This window comes from Tursiops truncatus, chromosome 6 (assembly GCF_011762595.2).
Source record: "Tursiops truncatus isolate mTurTru1 chromosome 6, mTurTru1.mat.Y, whole genome shotgun sequence".
Taxonomy (NCBI): Eukaryota; Metazoa; Chordata; class Mammalia; order Artiodactyla; family Delphinidae; genus Tursiops; species Tursiops truncatus.
Genome location: NC_047039.1, coordinates 16,180,881 through 16,199,123, shown reverse-complemented (window position 1 = coordinate 16,199,123; position 18,243 = coordinate 16,180,881). Strand labels below are relative to the sequence as shown.

The window sequence follows — 18,243 nt, the reverse complement described above, 5'->3', positions numbered from 1 at the left end:
GACATGGAGGGAGGGGGATGGGTGGGCTGGCGTCAGGGCAGGGAGAGTCTTTGCTGCAGGCAGAGCAGTGGTGCTGTCCTCCGGCCTGGCTTCTAGTAGAGAGAGGTTCCCTGCACCAGGAAAACCAGGTGTGCCTCTGCCTGCTGTAGCCCAGGGTCTTGTAAGGGGTCACTGTCTGGAAAGAGCCCACCTCCCTTCTCAGAGGACTCTTCTTAGCCATTTGGGGACTTCTTGTGAGAGGCCCTCGGTGGCACAGTCTGCCCACACAGTGTTGCTGCCCGGGAGTTGGAGTTGGCATTTATGAATAACCCTCCTGCTACAGCAAGAGAGTTGAGGTCTCAGCCTGATTGAGGAAACGATGACGGGGTGGAGGGCGGTCTTTTCCGACTCACTCTGATACTTGTGGTTAGCAGGACAGTGATGTGGCTTGTTTCTCTCCTGGTAACCGCTAAAGAAGAGCCTCTGCAGGTCTTTAATGGAAAACTGTGGGGCCAGCAGCCCCAAGGGGCAGGGAAGCACCCCAGGCTGGATCGAACCTGGGAAAAAGAAGCCTTGCTCTTTAGACCAGACTGGGTGCTGTGTTCTTCCACCTGGAACCCAGGGAACCTCCTACCTGGGCTCCTGGCTTCTGTTCTTGCCCACCTCCAGTCTGTTCTCCACACTGCAGCCAGACCAGTATACTAAAAACACAGATCTGGTGGTACCTCTGCTGAAAATGATCCCCACTGCCCTCCAGATGGGGTCTAGCCACCTTCGCGTGGCCTGTAGGCCTGTGCCTGCCCTGGCCCCTGCCACATCCTCTTGTGTACACCTGGGCTCTTAAGTTCTTAGATGCGGCATCTTGGCCGAGGCATTCCAAACGAAGCTGCATCTTTCTGGAACATTCTGCCCCATCCGCACCCTGTCACCTTCACCTGGCCCACTTTTACACGCCCTGGAGGTCTCAGCTAAAATAACGTCTCTTTCTGGAGGCCTCGCCTGACCCCTGACGCTAGACTTGACCTCCCTGCTGTGTTCTCTAAGCTTCCTGTGCTCCTCGTTGTGACCTATGGCGGACGGTTTGTTTGGCTTATTCCCCAGGCATCCACGCTGAGGCAACCCTGTGGTTTACTCTTGTTGTCCTGGTGTGTTTAGTAATAGCGCCTCCTTTCACTGGCAAGTGCGTTACTTTGGATAATAAATTATGGTCCAAGCTACTAAAAGTAGAGAATCAAAAAACGACACTTTCCAGACGTCCTTTCACTGGAATTCCCAATGTGACATGCATTCTGCCAATTAGCTACACTCCATCTAGTCTTCAATATGTAGATATCCTCTTCCTCAGGATGGACCCTGGGACATCCATTTGCTGGTGTGGATCATGGCAGTTGCGGCATAATCCTGGAGCAGGCAGCTTCCTTGTGCCATAGCTTCCTGATGGTGGCGGCGGGCAGCAGCTCCTTGGCCGACTGGCTCTGCACTGTGATTTTGGGAGTAGCTCCTGGACACTCAGACTAGAGTCTGTTTTTTCAGCTCTTCCCATGATTCTCTGGGCCATTTAATATGTTACACAAAATCTCTGCTTAAATTGCCTCACTGAACCCGGATCAATACACAACCCTTGTCATCATTGTTCTTGTAAGTTGCTTGTTGAATTGTTTGTTTTCCCTGCTCTGTGAGGGCAGGTTCTAGGCATTCCCTAGCATTATTCCCGGTATGAAACCAGTAGGCAATGAATATGTGTTGAATGAATGAACTCTTGGACTGAGTTTTTTAAAGTCCGGCAGGTGTAGCTAGCCTTTTGTTCAATGAATATAAACAAAATTGAAGGAATGGGGATTGTTTAGTCTAGGGTAATAAGTGGTCTGGATATCTGACTTTGGGGAATGTCTGAAGGCCCCGGGGGCGGGGTGGGGAGCTGTGGTAGTGGGTGGGTTAGAATGTCTGTGGAAGGAGGCACTGAGCTACCTGTTCCTCATCAAGCTGTAGGGGCGATGCCAGCAGACATCAGTTAGATGGGAGGTTGGATTTGGCATCTTGCAGCAGAAATTCTCTGCTTCTCCCCACTCGTGTGCCCAGCACTGGTCCAGACACTATGCTATGGGGAAGCATAAGGGGAGGACCCCCTTGCCTTCAAGGAACAAAAATCTGTCTGGAAGGCTCCCTGGGAGCCCGGGTCATTAGGAGTCCAAAGTAGCTGGAGATGAGTGCTCAAAGGGTGGTCCCAGAAGGCTTCCTGGAAGAGGAGGTAATCCAAGAATAGGCAGGTTCAGGTCTAGGTGAGGGGATTGGCCTGAGAGCTTGGAGAACAAGGAACAGAAGGAACAGACCTAAGTACCCGCTGTGCTGTGACCTTTAAGCTCTCTCTCTCGTTTATCAGAATGCCCCTGAGAGCCTGGACATTTCACAGCCTAATTGTGCTGGGGGCACATGGTAGGTTAGCGGCAGGCCCCAAGTTTGAACCCAAGCCTGCCCAACTCATCATGCTGTCTGATTTAGCCACTAGATCATACATTTTACTTATTTATTTGACCCTGAATAACAAGTTGGGAAGTTTTGCTTCAAATGGGTGACGTAAGTGGTGGATGTGAGTACCTTGTTTCCTAAGCCACATGCCAGGCCCCGTGGTCTGACAAACAGGAGTGGACTTAGAGGGACAATAGGTCAGAATTTTGCAATGGAGTGTCTGGGAAATGTTGATGGATGAATGAGAATAGAGGTGACTCTTGCCCTGGCCTCTGGTAGGGGGAGTCCTGCAGGCTCCTGCTTACCGAGCTTCCTGACTCGTTAGTTGGTTTTGGAAGGTTTCTTTGCTCTGGCAAGCCCAGGCTCCGCTGGGACGGTAGAGCCTGGCAGATGCACAACTCTCCCCTGCTGGTCCAGCCCTCAGGGCTCAGCATGTGGCTAAATCAGCCGTCCCAGCTGCCTGTGCTGGCTGCCCAGGGCCCTGACGCCGCTGGCCTCTGCCCTTCCCAACCTCCCTCCCACGGGCAGTGACTCGCACAATGGGGGCTCAGTAAATATTGGTCCATGAACGGCAGGCTAGTGGTTAAAATTTTGTTCTCTGCTTCTGGGTCACCACTCTTTTTTTTTTTTTTTTAAAGTTTTCCCATCCTGCCTCTCCCAGCGATGTGAGGTTCCATGGGGACAGTATAGTAAGTGGGTCACCAGTTCCAGGTACCCCCACTGCCTTCCTCCCTGCCAGCTCCCCTACGCTGTCAGTGGAAATCTCCCACCCTGGGTGGCCTTTGGCTGAGCCAAAGCCTGAGGCTAAGGTTCTGGGAGTTCGAGCTGGAAGAGGAGAGAGCACATCCTTGTAGGGTATGTGGGAGAGCAGTTAGGAGGGAGGGCCTAGCGAAGCAGGAGAAGAAATGGCCTGTTGAGCCCTGGGCCTGTTGGGCAAGGCTGAGGACTTGCTTTCAGGCCGTGATATTTGCACTGTACTTGGGAGGGAGTTTCGTCTTGTCCGAGAGGAGAGTGGCCTCTTGGACAATGTTCATTTGGTGGGCAGGGAGGACCACAGGCTCAGTATTTTTTCTCAAAGCTTTTTGGACTCCAGAGAGCCTGTAGGGAGGGTATGTACTTCAGTACATGCTGCGAGACTATTGGTTTTCTCACGGTGTCTATGGGGACTTACACAGAGAACTGTACCTTTGTTAGTTTGACCATGCGTGCTGGGAGCACACTAATTATTTATAGAACACTTGGCAGTCTGTGTAGTCACATTATTAATTTTACAGCTTCTAGGTTTTGTCCCATACTTAGAAAGTTCTCCCTAACTCCCTGATTATAAAAAAAATCACCCATGTTTTCTTATATTGTTGTACCTACACAACCCACTGGGACACATCAATGATGCATTTAAAAAGGTTAAAAACAAAACAAAACAAAACACTCCAAATCCCACCACTCAGAAATAGTCATCACTAATATTAGGTGAACATTATTCCAGACAACCTTCCAGACATGCTCACAGATAAAATGCATATAGAGAAATAGATATAAATACTCCAAAACGTGGGAGCACGTGACAAATTAGGAGATTGGGATAAACATATACATACTACTATATATAAAATAGATAACTAATAAAGACCTACTGTATAGCACAGGGAACTCTACTCAATATTCTGTAATAACGTATATGGGAAAAGAATCTGAAAAAGAATATATATACATATACATATATATATATATATATACATATATAACTGATTCACTTTGCTGTACACCTGAAACTAATACAACATTGTAAATCAACTATACGTCAATAAAAATTAAAGAAAATACTCCTATAAAAAAGTATGAAAACTTCCCTGAATGTAACCAAAGAAAAACTATAGTAAAATTAAAGGAATTATTAAACTATGAAGAAATGTGTCTTTCACAAGAGAGATGATTTCCTAAAAGACCCCAAAAAGACTAAACAAAAAAAGCTTGTGAGTCATATCTATAATTACTTGTTTCCATTTTAGATGGTATTTATTGACTCTGCTATGAAAAATGAGGACATTAGCTTTTTTTTCTTTATTTGGGTGCGTTGGGTCTTCGTTGTGGTGTGCGGGCTTCTCATTGCGGTGGCTTCTCTTGCTGCGGAGCATGGGTTCTAGGTGCGCAGGCTTCAGTAGTTGCAGCACGCGGGCTCAATAGTTGTGGCACGCGGGCTTAGTTGCTCTGCGGCATGTGGGATCTTCCCGGACCAGGGCTCGAACCTGTGTCTCCTGCATTAGCAGGCGGATTCTTAACCACTGCACCACCAGGGAAATCCCAGGACATTAGCATTTTCACATTTTTTTCTCATCTCCTTTCTTTCCATCTCTTGATTATATTAATTATATTATTAAATTGTCCATGATTATAACGTTTAGATTCTGTCCTATAACCGTAATCCCCATAGTTTTTAATTATTTCTTATTTGAAGGGTTTTAATGCTTACCCATGGTTTTTGCATTCCTGAGCCTTCATTTTATTTTTCTGCTAATTAGCTGCATTTCATTATCATGTCATTTTCTTCCCCCCTAGAAAGGGGACTGAAGTCTCTGACTTATTTCATGCTTGAGAATTTCTGCCTGTTGTCTTTACCAATTTGTACGACATCACAGCTGGGAATAATATTCATTGGTTCCTATTTTCTTTCTCTCAGAATTATGTAAACACTGTTGCATTTCTTCTGATGCTAAATGTTGCTATGGAGAAGATGACGGCAGTCTGAATTTTCTGCCACTTAAAAGAAGTTTTAGTACATTTCACAGTTTTTGGAAGAAAATATTATGGGACGGGGGAGTTACTTCTGGATTCCTGGAAAAGCCTTCTTTTTAAGTTCGGTAACTTCACTAGGCAGCATCCCAGTGTTGAGCCTTCTGCGTGAAATTTTTGTGGAGTACAGTGTATTATTGCAATCATCAGATTCTGTTTTTCCTTTCATTTCAGGGAAATCATGTGTTTTTTTATCTTTGAGCATATTTTTTATTCCGGTCTCAGGTTCTCTACTTCAGGAACACCAGTTATCCTGGCGTTGGTGTCGTGTCGTCACTATGTGCTTTAATTTGTCTTTTCCGTCCGCATTCACTGTGCTTATCTCAAACCTTCTTTTGTCAGTATCTCTATTTGAAATTTCTGGCAGAATTCTGTTCTCCGTTCATTAGAATCTGTATATTAGTTCTTCAGTGATGTTTTGTTGGTCTTTTTTTGGTAAGCCTGCATCTCCTTTTGTCTTACAGCCCCACCTCTGAGCCCTGGTTTTATTGTGTGCATGTTCTAATTGAGTTATTCCACAGAGTGGGCAGTTTTGAGGGATTGCTGTCTCTGGAGTGATGTTTTCCTTTCCATCGACATCTTTGTCTCTGCGTGGTTGGCCTGCAGCTTCTCCTCGTCATATTCATGCTAGTGCTTTTTGGCTCTTTTGGCTCTAAAATAAGGCAGTGACTTTCTTCCCACCACTTTGAGGCTGGTTTGTCCCCAACCCCAGTGACAGCAGTGCCGAGTGCTGGGTATTTATGGCGTGTCCTCTGTAGCCTGAGTTGGGGGTGGAGGGCATGGATTGGTCCTGTGTTCTGGGACTTTGGTGGTGGCCCTGGTGGCGACCCTGGACTGGGGAGGTGCTGTTGGAGGGGGAGGAGGACCCACTGGAATTGGACAGCTTCCCCAGTTCATTCAGCCTGCAGCCTTGCAGCCCTTATTTCCCTCAGAGGGAGTCAGCCTGTTGTTCTTGTTCCCCTGCCACCTGTTTCTTTGTTTCCCAGCACCTTTTCCCACTACTCCCCAGTGGAAGGGGAGGAAGACTTGGCGGCAGTCTGCCTCTCTTCAGATCTGGGGCGGTTTAGTGAGAATCCTCCTGGGGCCGGGCCAGGGCTAGGAGACCAGCCACGTGTGGTACCTCCTGCATTCCTTTCCTTGCCTCTGGTTTGGAAGTTATTATATCAGATTATGTCTCTTTCCTTGTTTGCTTGCTGTGGGTGACTTTTTTTTTTTGGCTTGCTTTTTACTATTTTTGTTTTTAACTCAAAAGTTAGTTATCAGTTGAAGGAAAAATGCTGCCATTTCAGTTCTCCATCTTAATTCAGAAATCTTTATTTTTATATAGTGTCTCAACATACCTTATCTTTCTTAGTACTCAAAGAAAGCTCTGTGGGTTTGTTTTCCTCTTTCCAGTATAAGGAAGGCAACCTAGTGAGATCAGTGAGGCACAGATTGGACTTCTCCCACCAAACCCAGTGGTCCTTCTGCTGCCAGAGCTGCACTTTTCCTAGTTACCAGCACCCACAGCAGGGAAGACAAAGGCCAGAGTTTTTGAGTCCTCAGGGCCTCCACCTCCACCCTGAGGCCTGGCTTTGTCTTTGGTCTGCAAGTTTCGGGGATTTTTATACACGTCTCCTGAGGTGGGCTCTGGAAGGTGCCCCCTTGGCTCACCCAGACCATGTGTGTCTGTTTTACCCCTCACCGGTTAACCTTTCGTGGGGAGTGTCCACTGGGGAGACATTCCTATTAGGCTGACGGGTCACAGCCTTAGAATGGGGAGGGGATGGGGACTGGAGGAAGACCAGTCTATCTGACAGTCTTCTGCAGCAATGAGCTGTGGGGAGAGAGCCCCCAGGGAGATGGCAGCCGCCTTGTGGTTGTTAGTTGGGTATGAGAGCACAGGCACCTCAGAGACCCCCTGCTGTCTGTCCCCAAGAGGAATATAAGAGAACTTGATGCCTCTTTTTACATCCTTTGGATTTCAAGTGGGGAGGAGACAGTTGAGGAGAAGGCTTAAGATGATTCACTAAGGCCAGTCAGTAATGCAGCCAAGGACCTCGGGAGCCATCACTCATGTCACTGTAGCCTCTCCTTTTCCCCTGCCCCCTCACCTGCACCTCCTTATCCACCCATCTGACCCCCTGGTCATTCTTTAGTGTGGACCATCAGTCTTGTTTTTTGTTTTTTTTTGGCTGCATTGGGTCTTTGTTGCTGCACGCAGGCTTTCTGTAGTTGCAGCAAGCGGGGGCTACTCTTCCTTGCGGTGTGCAGGCTTCTCATTGCAGTGGCTTCTCTTGTTGTGGAGCACAGGCTCTAGGCACGTGGGCTTAAGTAGGTGTGGCACGTGGGCTCAGTAGTTGTGGCTCGCAGGCTCTAGAGCACAGGCTCAGTAGTTGTGGTGCACGGGCTTAGTTGCTCCGCGGCATGTGGGATCTTCCCGGACCAGGGCTCGAACCCATGTCCCCTGCATTGGCAGGCGGATTCTTAACCACTGTGCCACCAGGGAAGTCCTGGACCATCAGTCTTTTCTCAGTTTTAACTCAAGTGCTTTGCAAAAGCCCAATTCAGACTGCCCTTGCACACACGCCACGCCTTGGCCTGCCGCTGACTAGCATCGCAGCTGAAGAGTTCGAGTCTTCCAATTCACTGTGCTCCCACCTAGCCCATGCTTTGAGGGGGCACAGAGTAGGCATAGGGTGCTGCACAGAGAAGATAGGGTCCCAAACACATCCTTTGCCCATTTCCTGTGACTTACCAGTTGGCCTTGGAAACCGCTGTGCCTTAGCCATGTTTGTCTCTGCAGCATTAGATCTTACCTTCTGCGTTCCATTCCTCAGCCCAGAGGAATCTGAGAGGGAGAACAGTGGGCTGTCTGGCCAGTGCGTGGTTAGGGAAGGGAGTGGGTGTTGGGAGGCCCAGCAGCTCCCAGGCCCCCCAGGTCTCCGTTGCCTGTTCTGCTCACATCAATGTCCAGTCCCTGGACCAAGCATCACGGAAAGTCACTACTCTGTCCCCACGAAGAGAAGTAAATGTTTGCTCATCTCTGAGACAGTGGGTGGGCATGGAAAAAATGCAGCATGGTAAATATAAGAGTAAAGTTATGTCCGCGGGACAGAAGTGCCGCTTCCAGGATGAGATATTTCTGAGCCAGGTGAAGGGACCACAGGCAGGTGGAATCTGATTTGGGAGCCCCCAAGGTAGGAAGGCACTTCTGAAGCTCCACAGAGGGTCCAGAGCCAAAGCATCTCCTGTCGACTCTCACCTCACCCTGCACCCGACCCCGTCCCGGGGAGGTTGGGTCTGGTGCCTTGAAGACAGACCTAAGGCACTAAAATAATTTACTTCTTGGAACCTGAGCCAGGTGAACAAAGGGGTGGAGAAGACTCCAGCTTCTCTTTAGTCAGGGAGCCTGGTCCTCTGAGCCAACAGTATACTCGAGCCTTTGTCTGTCTGCAGCTTTTTTTTAAAATTTTTATTATTATTTTTTTTTTGCGGTACGCGGGCCTCTCACTGCTGTGGCCTCTCCCGTTGCGGAGCACAGGCTCCAGACGCGCAGGCTCAGCGGCCATGGCTCACGGGCCCAGCTGCTCCGCGGCATGTGGGATCTTCCCGGACCGGGGCACGAACCCGTGTGCCCTGCATCGGCAGGCGGACTCTCAACCACTGTGCCACCAGGGAAGCCCTGCAGCTTGTTTTTAATGCCTGGCCCCATGGGCTCTTCTTACTCCTCCTGGAAGGAAGGTGGTCTTGAGGGCGGCTGGCTCAGCTCCCCGGCGGGAACGGCCCACCTGGGGCCGCCCATTTCCATGGACTTAATAGAACGGGCTTGGGCTTCCGCCTGCAGCTGGAGCTGGAGGCGAGGACCCCTGCCCAGCCTCACCATCCCGCTGCTCCGGAGCTGTATGTGTTCTCTTCCTCTCTTCTTTCTTTCCTCCAAAGAATCTCTTATAAACTTTCTTTTTTTTCCTAAGAATAACTTACATCTCCTTTGGAGCAGAAAGCTCCCCTTTCATGTCTGCCAAAAAGCCAGGGTCACTTGGATTTGAAGTGTCTTTAACGAGTCCAGGGTCCCTGGACCAGGACTCCTTACTGCCCTCCAGCTGTTTCTACATTCTCCTCTGACTCTCCGGGGTGGGCATCCTGTCTGGAGTGCAGGCCAGGTGGGAGGGCTCCGCCCCACCCACTCCCAGGGGCCTCTGCGTCACTGAAGAGCAAATGCCGAGTCGATGCTTACCTTGACGTGAACGCCTGTCCAGGTAGAGCTACAAGTACCCCAGGTGTCTCGGCCTTGAAGTGTTTTTACATGTCTCTTGTTTGTGAGTGTTCTGAAGTTGCTGCAGATGGATTTGATTGTTTGTTTTGTTGAAGTGATTCGGCAGAGGGAACCCTGTAACACAGCCTGTCTGTGTCACACACTTGGGGGGTTTCCTTCACAGGTCTTCAGGGCACCTTACGCCTGGATTTGGGGTGCTTGCTGGGACTGGTAGAAACCGGGGTAGATCTGCCCAGAGACACGCGGGCTTTGGTGGCTTCTGCATGGGACCTAGGGCATGTATGTGTGTGTCTCCACACAGAGGGGACAGTGGCTAAGAGTGCCCTGACTTTAGTGTCGTTCAGACCTGGCTTCAGTTCACGGAGAATTCGATTTCTGGTCTACTTGCTGGTTATGGACCACGTTCCCTGATCCCCAAACCCCAGTTTCCTCATCTGTTTTGTGGGGATAAATGTCCTGCCTTCTTTTAAAGGAATCAGTGAGTGTCAGGTGCTTCAGGTAAGGTCACACTGGGACTGCTAACTGCTGTCCTCATCTCTTTGCCCCCCCTTTCCTAAACCCATGCAGCCCTCCTCCCCTTTGTTTTAACAGTACAGCACACGCCTTAGACAAATCACAGTGTGGTCGGGTGGAGAACAGCTTTCTTTGTACGGTGGGGTTTAGCTGTTTTGGATAAGGTCCACCCTACTCACTATAAGTTAACTTTTGGGTCTTGGTGGAGACTTGAGAGCTTTTAGTTTCAAAGTAGCACTTGTACAGACTATCGTTTTTGCTGATGCCTAATCCATTCATTTGTGTGACTCAAAGTATATTCACTGAAGAGTGATGGTTTATGTTTCCAGATTCTGTGCGTGCCCCACATGTGGAACCTAAAGCCTGGAATGTCCCGGGTATGCTTGCGGTCGGGGACTTGTGCGATGTAGGCGTGGAGTAAAGTCGGCCACTGTGCTTCCATTGGCAGCTTAATATCTGAGAGGGAGTCAAAGCGGAGGAGCCTTGCCAATTATAAGTCTTACGATAATCATAGCCATGTTTTATCGAGCGCTTTCTTGAGTCTAGTCCCTTGCCAAAGCTCATGTCGTTAAATCTTCACAATAGTCCAGTGAGGCGGGTACAGATTTTATAGATGAGAAAACTGAGGTGTGGAGAGAGAGGCTACGTAACTTGGCCAAGGTCACTGCTGGGAAGCAGCAGTGTGGAAATTCAAGCCAGGTCTTCCTGACCCTAAAGGCCATGGTACGCTCTATCACCGCTCTGGGTGATTGTAGAATGTTGACTCTGGTTACATAACTTGCCCAAGATCACACAGCTGGTAAACGGCAGAGTCAGGATGCAGATAAGCCTGCTCTTAACCACTTTGCTCTGGTTCCTCTGTCCCAAGCAAGGTCGGGGAGATGGAGTGATCCACGTGAGGCATCATGCCAGAGCCCCGGGTGTCCCCGAGGAAGCATGGGAATAACTACAGTGCCTGGGCTCCTAGGCCTGGATTAAATAGGAGGCTCATTTTCCCCTCCTGGTGTTTGTTTATTTCACAAGTTTAAATTATAACTATACTAAGGGAAATGATTAACAAAAGAAAAATCATCCATCCTGCTACTGGAAGGTTTCATTTTTTCTCTGTTCCTTCTCAGTTCTTAACTCTGATTACATAATTGTTCTGCTTCTTTATTTAACATTAAACTCACGATTCTCCTTTTTATAGCTGCATACTATTGCATGAAATTGATGTAATCCACTTGACCACAACACATCTTTCTGCCAATAGCCTTTTTATTTTTGGATTGCTTCTCTTAGTGTAAATTCTAGAAGTAGAGTTATTAAAGGATTTAAATACATTTATTATCATATAACTTTTCCAGAGTCATATTATGTATACAGCCCCCAGAAGTATGTTATTCTGTTATTTAACCTCACTAACATTTGGTTTTATATCTTTTTTAAAAAATGTGTTTTGCTATTTTAATAAGTAGCAAAGTAGCACCCTCCATCTTTTAAATTTGTATTCTTAACAAGCCGGGGAGACTGAGTATTTTTCATGTTGGTTCCCGAATTTAGGTAGTATAGAAATAATCCTTTGGCATGTTTGATGGTGTATAATTTTTCCAGTCTGTTTTTTATCCCCCCTCTTTAAGTGGTGGTGTTCTTTTTTTTTTTAGATTTTCCTTTGGAGAATTTCAAACATATACAAAAGTATAGAGAATAGTATCATGGATTCCCACCTACCCATCACTCATTTCCAACAATTATCAACTCATGCTCAGTCTTGTCTCATCTGTACTCTAATGCAAATATCCACTCCTTGGTTATTTTGAAGCAAATCCCAAGTAAGATATTTAATCCATGATGATTTCAGTATCTCTAAAAAGATAAGGACTTTAAACACCCATAGTTTTTCTGTACTTTTTTCTTTTCAAATTTGGTCAAACCTATTGAATTTGTTTTTTATCTTCTGTTTCAAAAGAAAGATTTTTCTCAAAAGCTAGGCAGAGGCCTTATAGAAGGGGTGAAGGGTCAGTTTTGTTTTTTGTTTTTTGTTTTTTTTTAAATTTTATTTATTTATTTTTGGCTGTGTTGGGTCTTCATTTTTGTGCATGGGCTTTCTCTAGTTGCGGCGAGCGGGGGCCACTCTTCATCGCGGTGCGCGGGCCTCTCACTGTCGCAGCCTCTCTTGCTGCGGAGCACAGGTTCCAGATGCACAGGCTCAGTAGTTGTGGCTCACGGGCCTAGTTGCTCCGCGGCATGTGGGATCTTCCCAGACCAGGGCTCAAACCCGTGTCCCCTGCATTGGCAGGCAGATTCTCAACCACTACACCACCAGGGAAGCCCGAAGGGTCAGTTTTGACACCAACTGGATTCAGAGTCTGAAGAGAGACCCTCCTGTTTGGAGCACAGCTGACGGGTCTGGTGTGGAAGGAGAGGATGGGTGTCCTAAGCCTTGCCCTCACCTGGCCTTCTCCTCTTGCAGCCTCACCTGTCACCATGAAGCTGCTGCACCCAGCCCTCCCCAACTGCCTCCTGCTGGCTCTGCTCGCTGTGTGGACAGCTGCTCCTGAGGCTCATGCTGTGTCCGTGGGGACACCCGCCATCAGCGCAGCCTCTTTCTTGCAGAACCTCATGCATCGCTACGGGGAGGGCGACAGCCTCACCCTGCAGCAGCTGAAGGCCCTGCTCAACCACCTGGACGTGGGAGTGGGCCGGGACAACGTCTCCCAGTCCGTGCAGGGACCGAGGAACCTCTCGACGGTAAGGCTCCCTGGCTCTGCCCAGCACCGTCTCTGTCCTTTCAAGGTTCCCAATCTAGTTGGGGGCGGGCGAGCCTTGATGACAGAGCAGAGGGGCCAATTCTTCCCCTGCGGTCGTGATCAGCTAGTCTGAGTCTCCAGCAGCACCTCCCAACCTCCTACATGGGTGTTTTGAAGCCCTTAGCAAAGGGCAGCCATGAAGTAGGAGCTCTCAGCCCTCCAGACCCTTCCTCAGAGCCGCACTGGGATCTCCTGGAACTGCTGGTAAGCTGGAGCTCCCGGGTCAGCTAATATTTCTTATAGAGTTTCTGCAAAGCCCTTTGCCCGTTATCCTAGGTGAGCCTCAAAGTACCTCTACGTGCAGGTGGCAGATCTTCATTATATCCTGTATATACTGAGATACTAAGGGACCCACAGTGAGTTCTGGAGGGACCAGGATTAAGACTCAGGTCTTTTGGCTCCTGGTTCTCTGTTCTGTCTTCCATATCTTCTTGGCTAATCAGAGTCTGAGGCTGTGTGTGGCAGCCAAATATAAGTCAGCCAGCAACGTCTTTGCATATCTACTTTGTTCCCTGTGCTGAGTGTGGTGAGAAATAGAGGAAAATGAGTCATGTTTAGGGAGTTTACTGTTGAGATGGGGAGCTCAGCCAACCAAGAACAGAGTTAACTGATATTCAGATGAAGTGCTAGATGCTGTGGCTTGCATAGTCATTATAGGATTCAGAAATGAGAGAAGCGGGTGAGTGTGCACTAGATGGTCAAGGAAGCTTCTGTGTGGGGTGTCCTGGAGCTTCGCCTTGAAGGAGAGCGGAGTTTGGAGAGACCGAGTCGCTAGGCTGGGGGAGCCATGTGGCGTGTATGCAGAACCACAGGGGCGTGGTGCACGTCTGAGTCGGAGGGGTGGCTGCCTTGGGGGGCTCATGCAGCCTGACCCCAGAGGCCTCCCGGCTCAGCAGCAGGATCTTGGGGTCACTGAGTCCAGCCCCCAGCATTTTTTTTTTTTAAGATTTTTTTGATGTGGACCATTTTTAAAGTCTTTATTGAATTTGTTACAGTATTGCTTCAGTTTTGTTTTTTGGTTTTCTGGCCGCGAGGCATATGGGATCCCAGCCTCCCTGACCAGGGATTGAACCCACACCCCCTGCATTGGAAAGCGAAGTCTTAACCACTGGACCCCATGGAAGTACCAGGCCCAGAAACCCTCACTCGTCGGCACTCCCAGCGGGCTGGTTCCCTCAGAGACAGAGCCACGTAAAACCAAACTCAGCGAAAGGCTGACGTGTAACTGTTTAATTAGAAGTAGAATGGCAGTGTTTCATGGGAACGGTGTGTGAGAACCACTTAACCTGATGCTTCCCAAGGGAACTCAGAGCTCATGCCCACTGGGCAGCCCACACTTGCTCCATGGCAGACCCTGAGTCTTCAGATTTCCCCCCGCTTCCTTTCCCAATCTCCGCCAACACATCCTGCAGTCTGGGGACGTTACTGTGTATGGTCCAGGAGACTGCTGTTCCTCTTAGACACCTGTGCTCAATAGCTCTGGAGAAGTATGTGAAATCTGCATTTTACTGTCATAGCTCCCTGGGCTGTTTTAATGTGGCCAGATTTGGTATCTGGGAGAAGCTGTATCTTCAGGTATGCACATAGAGGTATGTTCCCCAGAAGCCACACCCTGGTCATAATGATTGGAATTCGGTTGCTCCCAGAACTTCTAGGTAGCCATTTACAGATGGGTGAGTGGAAGGTATGTATGGGTGGCTGATCTCTAAGATTACTTATCAGTCTTTCAAGTTTAGGGCCGACTTTGCTCTCATCCTTGGACGTTAGTCTGCAGGTTCCGTGAAATTTGGACAGTTGCATCTTCTGTTTTCCGTCTTGGAAGGCTCATCAGGGGCAAGGTGTGACTTTGGGTCCTAAGAAGCTTTCTGCCCCTCCCACTTGGTTTCAGTGCTTCAGTTCTGGAGACCTCTTTGCTGCCCACAACCTCAGCGACCAGTTGCGGATTGGGGGGCGTGAGTTCCAGGAGTTCTGCCCCACCATCCTCCAGCAGCTGGATTCCCGGGCCTGCTCCTCCGAGAACCAGGAGAATGAGGAGAACGAGCAGACAGAAGAGGGGAGGCCCAGCTCAGTTGAAGGTGAGCCAGCACGGGAAGGCAGGGCCTGGTGTCCGTGCTTGTCTGCATGAGGACCGCTGGGCTGATCAGATAGAGCTGCCCGCTGAATGTTTGACCGGTTATCATCCTCTTATCATCGTTGGGAGGGGCGAGTTAGAGTAATGACTATACCGGTATCTCCTGTACTCCCAAGACCGGTCCAGCACATTGCCAGGCCGGGCAGCGTGGCTGGTGAGCGTTCCGTCGTGGGGCTTTTGGACCAGCCTCGAGGTGCTCTTTTTGGTCACTTTTCCGTTTTGGTTTTCATTAAACTACCAGGGGGCCAACACCTTGATTTTTGAGTTTAGCATTTAAGGCCTTTCACAGTCTGCCCTCGGCCCACTTCATCCACTTCATCCTCCTCCCCCTCCCCTGCCTGGTACCCCTGCTCCAGCCGCAGTGGTTCACCGTGGCCTGTGTGTGCACACGGCTCCCTTGGGCCTGGATCGACCTTCTGCAATCCTGTCGTGCTGGTGTGAGCAGCCTGGCACTTGGTACCTAGCATGTGCCACCTGTGTCACACCCCACGTCGTTTCCTGCTGTCGTTATTTAACTCCTGTGGTCTATAGCCTTTCATCTGCCCCTCCATCTGAAAGGTAAGCTGCTTTTGGATAGCAGCTTTGGTGTATATTTTTAGGCTTCTCCACAGCACCCAGCAAGAGGTGGACTCAACAAGCATTTACTGATGGGTTGGCAGATCTCTTTCTGCCCCGATTGCCGCTGAGTTCAGAACGGGCTGCCCCCCGGCAGCAAGAGTACCTCCACCCTCAGTAATGGAGGCCCTCGTCTGTTCTTGTTCCTCCACAGTGTGGGGCTTTGGTTTCCTCAGTGTCTCACTGATTAACCTGGCCTCTCTCCTGGGAGTCCTCGTCCTGCCGTGCACGGAGAAAGCGTTTTTCAGCCGTGTGCTCACTTACTTCATCGCCCTGTCCATTGGAACGCTGCTCTCTAACGCGCTCTTCCAGCTCATCCCAGAGGTGCAGTAGAAAAGAAACGTGCGCGTCCTGTCTCCCTGGGGCGTCCCCGCCCCGACCCTGTGCTCCAAGGCACCTGACAGCCGCCACCTGAAACATTAACTTCTTCCTCATGTCAAGGGGTGCAATGACTTCTGCCTCTGGATCTCAAGGGCCTCCTCTCACTCCTGGGGCACCCAGGTTTGCCTCTGGCCTCTTCAGGGGATGTCAGATGCAAGGCTCTCAGCACGTGTCTCCCATGCTGGGGACCTGTCAGCCTCCTTCCCCAGTCAGTGCCTTTCCTAAACCCTGTCGGCAGGACTGGAAAGGAAAGCAGCCGGTGGTGGCTGTCCCTGCCCTTGGTCCTCCAGACCCCCTCTGTTCTAAGTAGAGGATCTGGCCGTACTCAGGTGTGGCCACCAAGAGATGATCCACCTGGAATGAAGTGGAAGGAAAGAGGTTACCGACTGAAAAGTTGTATTGACCTAAAAAGTACGTGATCCTTTTTTTTTTAAGCAGGCCCTAATCCACAGTATAGAGGGCCAAACATAGAATCAAGACTATTTAATGAAAAAAGCGAAATCAAAATTACCAAATAAAGGAAAGGGACCCACCGTCCTTCACACCTTGCATCTTGACTTTTTCCTGATAGGACTGACTTCCTGGCACCCTTACTTGACTGTTCTGAAATGTTTGTTGATTTTGTTCTTTAATTGTAACCACTGAGGAGCTAAAAAAAATAAGACCCAAGGTGACAGTCTGCCCACCTGTCAGCTCAGGCAAGGACGTGCAGTGGGGCGATGGGTGATGTGTGGACCTTCTTTGGGAATGTAATGGCCGCCTTCCATAGGCAGCTGCCTGGCCTTACCAGTCAAAAGACTCTACGGGATGCCTATCCTTGCCTTGCCTGTTCCCTCTTCATGATGAGGAGAGAAATCTGGTTTAAGGTGAACCATCTTGATGCTATGTCAGAATTCCACATGAATCTAGCAAGCACTTCTCAGGGCAGGCCTCATCTTGGGCTACTTTTTTTTCGGCTCCAGAAATTAAATTTATTAATTTTTTTTCAAGATTGGAAATGAAATGCTGTGTTGCCTGTTGAATGGGAATACAATAATGGTACATACTCCGCCCCTGGGCTCACAGGGGAGGCCTCATCCTGGCTCACTTTTGTCCTGCCCGGAGTGTGTGACACTGGGAAATGGTAGAGGAAATATTTTTTGACGGGGTGATCTTGGAACTCTGTTCTCTACACTGCAGCCCTCTCAAAGCAAATGGAAACAAACAAATAAAGCAAAACCTGAGGGAGTTCCCTGGTGGCCTAGTGGTTAGGATTCCGGGTTTCCTGTGCCATGGCCCAGGTTCAGTCCCTGGTCGGGGAACTGAGATCCTGCAAGTTTCGGGGCATAACCGAAAACAAAAAGAAAAAACAAAACAAGGTCATAGGAAAAAAACAAAACCTGAGATGTTAAGAGAATGGATTTTGTGGCCATCGGGCCTTACTTGTCCGTCCCTTCTGCCCTGCACAGAGCAGACCAGGTGTGGGGAGTGTCCCATGTGCCTGCATAGCGAGGGTCAGACGTGCCAACACGGCAGCCCAGTGATCTGTCGGTCTCTTCCCCTTGCTCTGGTTTCCTGTTCCCTAGAGCTCTCGAGTCCAAAGTCTGCTAGGCAGCCCCTGGCTAGGCCTGAGCACACCTCGGCTACAGGCCAAGGCAGGACCTGCCCTGCCAGGCACAGCAGCTAGCAGGTGGGACTCAGCAGCCACCAGGCAGCAGGGGCGAGAGACGCGGGGTTCCAAGGCCACCGCGAGTTCCTCCCCGTTTCTCCTGAGCCGATTGAAGGAAATTTCATTGGACTTGAATCACTAACAAATGTTCTGTTTCTCTCTCCCTCCCTGCTTGTCTCTCTGATTTTTCTTGTTTTGCCTCCTTTGTTAATATCCACCAAAACCCCCTCCCACTCTACCTCCCGCCCTCTCCACCTCTCTCCCTGAATGGTGGCTGCCGTGCCGTGGGGCGTTCGCCCTTGTCCCTGTCCTGGGTGGGGCTGGCTCCCCCTCCCCGGCAGTCTGGGGGTACGGTCTCCTCTGTGTGACCGTCATCTCCCTCTGCTCCCTGATGGGGGCCAGCGTGGTGCCCTTCATGAAGAAGACTTTTTACAAGAGGCTGCTGCTCTACTTCATAGCTCTGGCGATTGGAACCCTCTACTCCAACGCCCTCTTCCAGCTCATCCCCGAGGTATGGCAAGCTAGGGCCCTTGCACAGGAGCACGCCGCCTCCTGGGGGATGGCGGGACACAGTGGGCGGGCCCTCCATCTCCACAGAAGGCCTAGAGAGGAGGTCCTCTCCTTTTGGAAAGTGAAGCTAGGATGTAGGCACGAGCGAGGAGAGGCAGCTTAGAGA

General features: G+C 49.7%; 1 protein-coding gene across 2 annotated transcripts in view; it reads left to right on the top strand.

Annotated features, from left to right (window-relative positions):
- The window catches only part of SLC39A14 (solute carrier family 39 member 14), a 47,938-nt gene that overhangs the window by 19,529 nt on the left and 10,166 nt on the right, over positions 1-18,243 (top strand). Inside the window, exons 2-4 of one of the 2 annotated variants that reach the window (XM_073805860.1) lie at positions 12,599-12,733; positions 14,681-14,867; positions 17,909-18,078. In XM_073805860.1, coding sequence (XP_073661961.1) covers positions 12,605-12,733; positions 14,681-14,867; positions 17,909-18,078 — 486 coding nt within the window. In that variant the 5' untranslated portion in view covers positions 12,599-12,604. Of the gene's footprint in view, positions 1-12,455; positions 12,734-14,680; positions 14,868-17,908; positions 18,079-18,243 lie in introns of both variants that reach the window. The other variant, XM_033857704.2, reaches the window with a different exon arrangement.